The sequence below is a fragment of the Oryctolagus cuniculus genome, chromosome 10 (assembly GCF_051225735.1).
Source record: "Oryctolagus cuniculus isolate XC-2025 breed Fujian yellow rabbit chromosome 10, ASM5122573v1, whole genome shotgun sequence".
NCBI lineage: Eukaryota > Metazoa > Chordata > Mammalia > Lagomorpha > Leporidae > Oryctolagus > Oryctolagus cuniculus.
This window is the reverse complement of record NC_142876.1, coordinates 41,666,046-41,677,093: the sequence shown is the minus strand read 5'-3', so window position 1 is coordinate 41,677,093 and position 11,048 is coordinate 41,666,046. Positions and strand designations below refer to the sequence as shown.

The window sequence follows — 11,048 nt, the reverse complement described above, 5'->3', positions numbered from 1 at the left end:
CACCCACAGGGAGACCAGGAGGAAGCGCCTGGCTCCTGGCTTTGGATTGGAGCAGCTCCTGCCATTGCAGACATTTGGGGAGTGAACCAAATAAAATAAATAAAATCTTAAAAAAAGAAAAGAAAAAACCAAGGCTGGCTCTCCTACCTGCCCGATGGCCCGCAGGTGTGGAGGCTTCAGGTTCTCAGGTGAGCAAAGGTTGCCAGTAGCAGCAGCAGGAGCTGTTTCCTGCAAAGCTGTAAGCTAGAGGTGCAGAAGCTGCCTCCTGGGACCTCAGCTCTGACCAGCTCAGCTTCCTCGGAGGCTCCAGGGCCAGCAGCTGGACAGGAGAGAGGGGGCCGCAGCGGTGGGGGGGGCACTGCATGATAAGCACAAGCGAGGCTTTTCTTGGTGGGGCTAGAGGGCCCCTTTAAGGCAGGAAGACAGCAAGCCAATATGATATCTGATGGTCTTTTTCTGGTAGGAGAGGCCCAGGGGATCCTGGTGAAGAGCACCTAAGGGTGCAAAGTAGGGGAGGAGACTCTCAGCACCACCCCCCATCTCACACTCCCTACACTCTTTCTTTCTTTTTAATTTTTTGACAGGCAGAGTGGACACAGAGAAAGGTTTTCCTTTTGCCGTTGGTTCACCCTCCAATGGCCGCTGCGGCCGGCCCGCTGCGGCTGGCGCACTGCGCTGATCCGATGGCAGGAGCCAGGTGCTTCTCCTGGTCTCCCATGGGGTGCAGGGCCCAAGCCCTTGGGCCATCCTCCACTGCACTCCCTGGCCACAGCAGAGAGCTGGCCTGGAAGAGGGGCAACCGGGACAGAATCCGGCGCCCCAACCGGGACTAGAACCCGGTGTGCAGGCGCTGCAAGGTGGAGGATTAGCCTAGTGAGCCGCGGCGCCGGCCAACCTACACTCTTTCTTAATGTTCTTGCTGCCATGGCCCAGTTCAAAGCTTCCTCCTTTAGGGTCCTCCCTCCGGACAGCCTTCTAGGAAGCAGCCTTTTTCATCTCTTTGGGGTTCACTCCTGCATCCTTAGCCAGCAGCTGGCCAGACCGGCAGCCCGCCTCACCCTGTGGCTGGCTGTCCTCTGGCTCATTTGGCTATAAGTACAACATCTTCACGCTCCATCAAAACCACGGTGTCTTGGGTGGGTGCAGCCAAGTGCTTGGAAACATTTCTCGATTATATAACAGTGCAGTGACCATTAATGACCTTCAAGCGCTGGGCACCGAGTTGGCCTGTTCCCAGCTGTCATCAGGCAAGCCTGTGGGAAGCAGCGCCCCTGTGGGGTGCCGACACAGAACTCTGTGTGGACAGGTTCTCTGGACCTTCCCAGAGGCATGACCTAGGCCCTTACCCTGCGGAGTGCCCGCCCAGGACCGCAGCCTCAGCATCCCCAGGGCTGGCTGGAAACTCAGAACCTCAGCCTCACCCCGCACTTAAAGGCTCAGAATCTGCACATGAATAGGCTCCCCTGGGGATTCAGACAAGTCGGGGAGTGGGGCCTGGAGATCCAGGCTGGAAGCCAGGAGTTCACTGGAAGGGGGAGGAGTGCCACCCTTTACCTGGCCCACACCTCCACTGCCACCCACTGACTCAGGCCGGAGAGGGAGCAGAGGGAGCGGTGCATGCTACTGACTTCCCAGGGGGCTGCTCATTGTCGAGCTGTGCGCCCCTGAGCAACTTCCTCTGCTCTCTCTGCTGCAGCGTCCCCAACACTAAGAGCCACTTCATAGATCAGAGTACTTAATATAAAAACAAGGTGTTTTGGGGGCCGGCGCCGTGGCTCACTTGGCTAATCCTCTGCCTGCGGCACAGCATCCCATATGGGCGCCGGGTTCTAGTCCCGGCTGCTCCTCTTCCAGTCCAGCTCTCTGCTGTGGCCCGGGAAGGCAGTGGAGGATGGACCAAACGATTGGGTGCCTGCACCCACGTGGGAGACCAGGAGGAAGCACCTGGCTCCTGGCTTTGGATCAGCACAGTGCCAGCCGTGGTGGCCATTTGGGGGGTGAATTGGATCAGCACAGTGCCAGCCGTGGTGGCCATTTGGGGGGTGAACCAATGGAAGGAAGACCTTTCTCTCTGTCTCTCACTGTCTAACTCTACCTGTGAAATAAATAAATAAATAAATAAATAAATAAGGTGTTTTTTAAATTTGAAAGCCTGTGATGAGAGAAAGGGGGGGGGAGAATCTTTCATCTGTTCATCTGCTGGTTCACTCCCTAAATGACCACAAAAGCCAGGGCTGGGCCAGGCTGAAGCCAAGAGCCTGGAACTCCATCCAGGTCTCCCGCATGGGTGGCAGGAGGGCAAGCACTTGGGCCATCATCCTCTGCCTTCCCAGGCACATTAGCAGGGAACTGGATTGGAAGCAGAGCTGAGGGACTGGAACCAACACTCCGATATGGGATGCTAGCAGGCAAGCAGCAGCTTAAAACCTGCTATGCCACAATGTGGGCCCTGGGTTATTACTGATTTTTGAATCAGTGCATACAGTGCCACTATACTGTAATGCCCAGGGCAGTGCCTGGCACACAGGTCTCCATAAAGCTACCTGTTGTCACGAGGGCTACCCAAAGTCCCATTGAAGGTGACAGGCCAGAGGGGTGTGCCCACATGGTGTCCAGTGTCCAAGGTGCCTGCTTGAAGCATGGCCAGGTGTGCCCATGGTGGGGTGGGCGGGGGAGCCACGGGTGACCACTGGTATTCATTCAGCACGACTATCATTCTTTCCAGAACAAGAATGCCCCTGTGTGAGTAGGGTCCTGGGGGTTCGCGGTGAGGGAGAGAGCTGGGTGGTCCTCCGGCCGAGGCCACCAAGGCGTGCAGGTATCCAGGCTGCGGTCCTCTGACCTGGTGCCCCCACGCCCCAGGGGCTGGGCCACCTGGTCAGAAGTGTCATTGTGCATCCAACAGCATCTGCGGCCCCTGGGCCAGGCTGCAGCTCTGGCTGCCAGCTTGGGGTGCGGGCACCTGTCTCACCTGGCGCCACCGCCTTCTGTGCTTTGAGGGCCAGTGGCCTGCTCCTGGGCCCCAGCCTTAGGTCCTCCACCAGGCCAGCATCTGAGTCCTCTTGGCCTAGCAGGTCCCCTGTAGTGGGCCTCTCACTTGGGGTCGCCCTCCGAGCCCTCCTCTCCCCTGCACGGCCCTGGGCCCCACTTGGAGCACCCCACCCTTTCACCCGGCCCAGCGCTTCACCTTGACCCCTGCATACTGGGCTCTGCCCCAGGCTCCAGGGGCAGGAGAGGAGGAAGTGCTCTGGCTGCTTGGCAGCGTGCGCAGCCGCCGAGGGCTTGTTAACCAGCCTCATGGATCCCAGACGCATTCTCCAAAAACGCCGAGCTCACGCCGCACCGACCGGCGGCAGCCCGAGAAGCCCAAGCCCCTTAGCACCCGGCCTGCCGCACACACGCGAGGGTCCCGGGCGCGGTGCGGTGCGGCGAGGCTGGGGGACTGCCAGGAGGCCGGGCCGGGATGAGCGCTCGGTTGCTTCTTCCACCCCCTCTAAGGGGAACCCAACAGCCAAACTTCGCTGACCGAGGGTCTGGGGCATGTTGGTGGGCTCCACCGGGCCTGCTCAGAGCGACAAGAGAAAGTGGTGCTCCCTTCTCCCGCCCGGGTGGGACAAGGGCCGGACGGCAGTGAAACTCCAACAGGCAGCGCGTTCCGGACTAGCCGGCCCGCCCTCCAGGCGCCGCCCCTGGGCCGCGGACCCGGTGCCACCGGCGGCCAGGGAGGCGCGGCCGGGGCGGAGTCGCCGCGGGCCGGCCTCGCGCACTTCCCGGGGCCGAGTCGGCCCGGACGGTTCGGCGGCAGACTTGGGCCATGGCCGGCGTAGGGGCAGAGCCCGGGGCCGAGCTGCGGGTCTTGGCGCCCGGGTTCGCCCAAGGCTACCGTCAGTGCAACCTGCACGAGCTGCGAGCGCGCGAGTTCCGCCGTCTGGCAGGTGAGACTGGCAGGCTGGTGGGCGCCGGGGGGGCACGCTGGTTTGGGAACCGACGTGGGCGGCGCTGCGCTCCAGGAGGAAGCAGCGCCACCTCGCTTGTGGCTCATTTTGTGTCGCAAGACCAGGAGGGATGTGTCCCCGCGTCCACCCAGGGTGCGCGGCGCCCTTGAGGGGTCCCACCCGCATCCGTAGGATTTGTTGTCCCTGGGACAATACCCACCTAGCCCCTTGCAGCTGCCCCTGCCGTCCGCGAACAGGACGTTTCCTCGCCCTCGCGTGCCCCTTAATCCCCTCGACTAAAAGATCCCCCCGGAGCCGAGGTTGCAAAATCCTGAGGTCCAGTGGCTGTGAGTGCTGGGGGCGGCCGCCGGTAGGCAGGAGCGGCGTGGGGGCGGCCGGCGCGCCGGGCGCGGTCGGCGAGGCAGGGTCCTCCCGTGGCGGCTCTCTCGGCAGGCTGGGAGAACCCCCGTTGCTTGCTTTTATTTCCCAAGTCTCATCCTGCTGCGTCAGAACAACGCATCGGAGCCCTAAGCTCGCGGCGCGCTTGGAAGATTGCTCAACCGGGCAAGCCGAGCTTTAAGAACCGGGTGAGCCTGGAGCTCGGACACGGGATCGCACAGCGCTTTGGAGTGGCGAGGCGCAGCGGGCTGATGAAATTGGAAATCAAGCTGGATCCGGCCGTGGCTGACCTTAGTTCTTTGTCGCAGGTCCGCAGCTCTGCAGGGGTGCCAGAGAGCTTGGGTGGCGGCTTCATCCAGCGCCAACCTGAGTGCCCGGTGGTCAGGGAGGGGTGAAGTGGGCAGCACAGGGCACCTGGATCGGAGTATGTGTGCTCTGTCCTGCCGAACAAGGGGTGGCTTTCCCCAGGTCGTGGCAGAACAGCCCCGATGGGTGACCCACGTGTCAGCAGCTCGATAGCTGATTTCAGCTCACTGCCTCCTGCTTTGAATAGCAACACTTTTCTCCCTTTTGGGGGCTTCCAGAGCTGTGGCCTCCTCCTTGTGTGTTGCCTGTCTGTGAAGTCTGGGCAGTCAGGGGGGAGCCAGGGGGCTTCTGTGGGCCTCTCTACCCTGTCCCCTCTCTTCCCTGTCTGGGGGACCCGCTGGAGACAGCCCCTTGCTTGCTTGCTCCCACTCTCTCTCTCAACTTTTTCTTAGGGAAATTTCTCACTGCACAGAAATAGAGACTGAGGCTTTGAACACTCACAGGTGCAGAGGGAGGGAGGGAGGGAGGGAGGCCCTCCATTCTTCTGAAGCAAATCCCAGAGGCTGTCTCATGGAGTGGGTAATTATTTCAGCACCACACCCCCTTAATCCCCTAAATCCTCTCCAGCACCTGCGGTGGGCTGGCACCTCGCTGTGACACTAACCCTGGAAAAGCAGTGGTGTTCTGGGCCCTGCCTGGTTTTCTCTCCGATGCGCAACCAGGATCCCAGGCTGGCCTCAGGGCCGTGTGACCTCTGCTGAATTTTCGCCGGTGCTGTGTGTACCCCTTGGTTCATGCACGTTGCCAGTGTTTCCTCTGGCTATGATTGAAATTGAGTAGGATGGACCAAGCGGACACCCGTCCTACTGCTGGACGTCTTGGAACACGTCCACTTTTTTTTTTTTCTTTGTAGAGACAACCCAAGAGAGAGGGCAGGGAAAGACAAACAAACCCAACTGAACCCAAATCAAAGAGCCTCCTCCTCTCCTTCCCCTCCCCTGATGTTTTCCTGTCAATCAGAGAACTGTCTGAGTCAGTGGTAGCCCTGGATAATTCAATGCTTAACCTTCAGGTGCCGAGGTGTTTGCCTTCATCGATCAGTGGGGCATCTCCTTGTGTGAGTAAAGGGTGCTTCTGATGCCCTGGGGCGACGACTGCCGGCCACTCACCCTGTGTGGGACCAAGAACGGGTGGGGCCCGGCCTGGAAGAGACCATGGCGTCTTCTTTCTGGAAGATGATTGAATGCCACTTGGGTTTGCGGTAGTTGGCCTTCTCCTTCTCCTTCTCCTTCTCCTTCTCCTTCTCCTTCTCCTTCTCCTTCTCCTTCTCCTTCTCCTTCTCCTTCTCCTTCTCCTTCTCTTTCTCCTCCTCCTCCTCCTCCTCCTCCTCCTCCTCCTCCTCCTTCTTCTTCTTCTTCATTTTTTGACAGGCAGAGTTAGATAGTGAGAGAGAGAGAGAGAGAGTTATAGACAGTGAGAGAGACAGAGAGAAAGGTCTTCCTTCCATTGGTTCACTCCCCTAATGGCCGCCACGGCCGGCACTGTGCTGATCCAAAGCCAGGAGCCTTGTGCTTCTCCTGGTCTCTCATGTGGGTGCAGGGACCCAAGCACTTGGGCCATTCTCCACTGCACTTCCAGGCCACAGCAGAGAGCTGGACTGGAAGAGGAGCAACCAGGACAGAACCAGCACCCCAACTGGGACTAGAACCCGGAGGATTAGCCAAGTGAGCCACGGCGCCGGCTAGTTGGCCACCTTCTAATAACAGCTAAGCCTGTGGCAGGTTGACTGGGTACTGGGCAGTGGACTGGGTGCTGTCATCCAGCAGGTTGTTGAACCCACGTCCCGGGTGAAGGACCAGGGGTCCCAGATGGTTAGTGGTAGAGCCAGGGCTCTATCCAGGCTGGTTGATTGGTATTCAGCACTGCTGATGGCTTCACTGCCTGACCTCAGATCAGATCTGAGATCTAATGCTGACCTAACACAGTTGCTTTCTCTTTCTCTCTCTCTCCCTCCGTCCTTCCCTTCCCTCCTCTCTCTCCTTCACTCTCTCTCTTCTTTTTCCAGAATTGACTATTGGACCCAAGGCCAGAGCAGCCTGTTCCCTGGCCCTGCAGAAGACTGAGGGCACTCACAGTACACGGTGCTTCCCAGCAGCCTCTCTGGTCTCGCTGTGCAGTGTGGCTCCACCTGACCACGGCAGGCTCTTGATGTCTTGCCGAACAAAACCCTTTTTTTGTTGTTGTTGTTGTTGTTATTTTTGGTTTGTTTCCTTTTTTTTCCTGAATCTTCAGTAAAATAGAACATTTTATTTGAAAGCCTTTTTTTTAGTAGATAATACATTTTAAAAAATTTTTTTGACAGGCAGAGTGGACAGTGAGAGAGAGAGAGAGACAGAGAGAAAGGTCCTCCTTTTGCCGTTGGTTCACCCTCCAATGGCTGCCACGGCTGGCACGCTGCGGCCGGCGCACCGTGCCGATCCGAAGGCAGGAGCCAGGTGCTTCTTCTGGTCTCCCATGGAGTGCAGGGCCCAAGCACTTGGACCATCCTCCACTGCCTTCCTGGGCCACAGCAGAGAGCTGGCCTGGAAGAGGGGCAACCGGGACAGAATCCGGCGCCCCAACCGGGACTAGAACCTGGTGTGCCGGTGCCACTAGGTGGAGGAATAGCCTATTGAGCCAGCCAGTAGATAACACATTTTAATGACACCAGATTCAAGAAGTGCTAAGGGAGGTGGGGAATGGCCCGGGAGCCCCATTTACCACTGTTATGCTAAGTTCTGTTTTGTTGTGTCCTCAGCACTTTATTTTTTTTTTTTTATTTTTATTTATTTTTTTTTTTGACAGGCAGAGTGGACAGTGAGAGAGAGAGAGACAGAGAGAAAGGTCTTCCTTTGCCGTTGGTTCACCCTCCAATGGCCGCCGCGGCCAGCGCGCTGCGGCCGGCGCACCGCGCTGATCCGATGGCAGGAGCCAGGAGCCAGGTGCTTTTCCTGGTCTCCCATGGGGTGCAGGGCCCAAGCACCTGGGCCATCCTCCACTGCACTCCCTGGCCATAGCAGAGAGCTGGCCTGGAAGAGGGGCAACCGGGACAGAATCCGGCGCCCCGACCGGGACTAGAACCCGGTGTGCCGGCGCCGCTAGGCGGAGGATTAGCCTAGTGAGCCGCGGCGCCGGCCGTGTCCTCAGCACTTTAAACAGTGCCTGGTATGTAAGTGTTAAATAGTTCTTGAATGTAAAAGTACTCAATAAAGTAAGAATAAATGGCCGGCGCTGCGGTTCACTAGGCTAATCCTCCGCCTTGCAGCACCGGCACACCAGGTTCTAGTCCCGGTTGGGGCGCCGGATTCTGTCCCAGTTGCCCCTCTTCCAGGCCAGCTCTCTGCTGTGGCCTGGGAGTGCAGTGGAGGATGGCCCAAGTCCTTGGGCCCTGCACCCCATGGGAGACCAGGATAAGTACCTGGCTCCTGCCATCGGATCAGCGCAGTGCGCTGGCCGCAGCGCGCCGGCCGTGGCGGCCATTGGAGGGTGAACCAACGGCAAAAGGAAGACCTTTCTCTCTCTCTCTCTCTCACTGTCCACTCTGCCTGTCAAAAAAAAAAAAAAAAAAAAAAAGGAAATTTAATCAACCTGATAAAAGCTATCTATGTCAAAGCCCACAGGTAACATCATACTTAATGGCAAAAGACTGAAATGCTCCCAGCCCTCTCCACACCCTTGCCTTCATGGTGAGGTCTCCAGCCTTGCGCTCTCCGCCGAGCTGAGCGGTAAACCACCGTATCTCACTCGTGTAAATTTGCACCTCTCTCTTTAGAAGAGGGACAGGAAGCTGGTTTTCTTGTTCTCTGAGAGTCCTGGCTCTGGCAAGCCGTGTGGGGAGACAGGATCAGGGCTCTCCCATCAGGGATGTCCCATGGGAGCTCCAGAACAGGGTGAGTCACGCTGTGTGGGAGGCTGCCCCAGCTCCCTAAGCGAGCTGAGAGGCTGGTTCTTCAGGAACACTCTGAAGGCATGAAGGGCTTTCAGCATTCGCCGTGGGCTCTTCCACTGCTCACGCCCACACGTGGATTAGAAGCACACATCAAAGAGGCTCAGGGTACTCGGTGTCTAAGTGCATTGAATGGGTGCAGGTCAGGCTTGCACAAGTGAGGTTTAGGCACAAAGGCTGGAGAACCTGGAGAAGCAACCCGCGGCTGTGTCCTGTGCTTTTTTCCAGGAACTGTCTACCTCGACCATGCGGGAGCCACCCTGTTTGCCCAGAGCCAGCTCGCAAACTTCACTAAGGATCTCATGGACAACGTTTATGGTAAAGGAAACACCCACGCTGCTCTCAGCTCCGTGCAGCTGACACGGCTGCATGAGCGCCCCGCAGACAGGGCTCAGACAAGCCCCCTGGGTCATCTGTGTCGTATGTGTGTGCTCAGGGGCTGCTGGTTCAGGAGTGCACAGGTGCTTCCAGAAGAAGGGCACAGGTGCTTCCAGAAGAAGGGATCCATGTCAGGAAGGGTACAGCTGGTCTAAGGTGCTGTGTTTGGTGGCAGCGAGTGACCCTGTACCATGCAGAGGGTGCGCAGGCAGGAATAATGTCCATTCATTCACTTATCCCATACATTTTTCCCCCTTTTTAAAAAAGATTTATTTATTTGAGAAGCAGAGTTGCAGACAGAAAGTGAGACAGACAGACAGAGAGGTCTTCCATCCACTGGTTCACTCCCCAAATGGCCTCAACAGCTAGAGCTGGACCAATGTGAAGCCAGGAGCCAGGAACTCCTTCTGCGTCTCCCACGTGGGTGCAGGGGTCCAAGCACATGGGCCATCTTCCCCTGCTTTCCCAGGCCATTAGCAGGGAGCAGCCGGGACTTGAACAGGCACTCATATGGGATGCTGTTGCTGCAGGCAGAGGCTTAACCTACTATGCCAAAGCACTGGCCCCCTCTGCCATAAATTTGTCAAAAGATGTATTTATTTGAAAGAGAGAAGAGAAACTTTCCATTCATGTGTGACCCCCTAAATGTCCATAATAGCCATGGCTATTTGGCCCAGGCCAAATCCAGGAGCCAGGAAATCTGTCTGGGTCTCCCACATGGTGGGCAGGGGCCCAAGTACCAGAAGCACTGGCAGGGAACTGGATCAGAAGCAGAGCAGCTGTGTCTTGAGCTAGCGCTCCAATATGGTATGCAGGCATCGCAGGCAGCTGCTTAAGCCACTGTGGCACAACACCAGCCCCTCCACGGATGTTTACTGAGCCTCTGTGGGGTGGGGAACACTGTACCACAATGAGAACAACATGAGGACGGTCCCCTTCTTTGTGGAGGCTGTGGTCTAGTATTGGAAGACAAGACTTTAATCAAGTGATCTTCAAATCAATGTCATTACCAACTGTTAAGGGCTTTGAACAAAATGGATCCCGGTGCCATGAAGACATGAATGTCCTCATCTGCAGAGTGACAGTGGGGTTGGCAAAGAGGGCGTATCATCTTTTAAACTACTTATTTATTGGGGCTCAGCAGTTGAAGCCACCGTCTGCAGTGCCGGCATCCCAAATGGGCTCCAGTTCGAGTTCCTGCTGCTCCACTTCCAATCCAGCTCTCTGCTATGGCCTGAGAAAGCAGTGGAAGATGCCCCAAGTCCTTGGGCTCCTGCATCTGCTTGGAAGAACTGGAAGAAGCTCCTGGCTCCTGGCTTTCTCCTAGCTCAGTCCTGACCTTTGCAGTCATCTGGGAAATGAACCGTTAGATAGAAGACCTCTCTCTCTCTCTCTCTCTCTCTCTCTCTCTCTCTCCTCTCTTTCTCCTCTCTCTGTTGCTCTGCCTTCCAAATGAGTAAGTAAAATCTTTTAAAAAATTATAATTAGGCCGGCGCTGCGGCTCACTAGGCTAATCCTCCACCTTGCGGCGCCAGCACACCGGGTTCTAGTCCCAGTCGGGGCGCCGGATTCTGTCTCGGTTGCCCCTCTTCCAGGCCAGCTCTCTGCTGTGGCCAGGGAGTGCAGTGGAGGATGGCCCACGTGCTTGGTCCCTGCACCCCATGGGAGACCAGGAGAAGCACCTGGCTCCTGCCATCGGATCAGCGCGGTGCGCCGGCCGCGGCGGCCATTGGAGGGTGAACCAATGGCAAAAGGAAGACCTTTCTCTCTGTCTCTCTCTCACTGTCCACTCTGCCTGTCAAAAAAATTATAATTAAAAAGTATTTTATTTATTTATTTGGAAGGCAGAGTGACAGAGAGAGATGGAGAGGGAGGGAGAGAGAGAGGGAGAGTTGATTCACTCCCTACATGGCCAAAACAGCTGGGGCTGGGTCAGTACCAAGCCAGGAGCTAGAAGCAAGAAGTCTATCTGGGTCTCCCACGTGAGTGCAGGGGCTCAAGCTCTCCCACTGCTTTCCCAAGTGCATTAGCAGGGAGCTGGGTCA

At 57.2% G+C, this 11,048-nt stretch overlaps 1 protein-coding gene across 1 annotated transcript in view; it reads left to right on the top strand.

The window, feature by feature from the left end:
• The first annotated feature begins 3,463 nt into the window (after positions 1-3,463).
• MOCOS (molybdenum cofactor sulfurase) overlaps positions 3,464-11,048 on the top strand; it is a 50,074-nt gene continuing 42,489 nt past the window's right edge. Inside the window, exons 1-3 of the mRNA XM_008261215.5 lie at positions 3,464-3,542; positions 3,681-3,935; positions 8,854-8,943. Coding sequence (XP_008259437.3) covers positions 3,464-3,542; positions 3,681-3,935; positions 8,854-8,943 — 424 coding nt within the window. The remainder of the gene's footprint in view (positions 3,543-3,680; positions 3,936-8,853; positions 8,944-11,048) is intronic.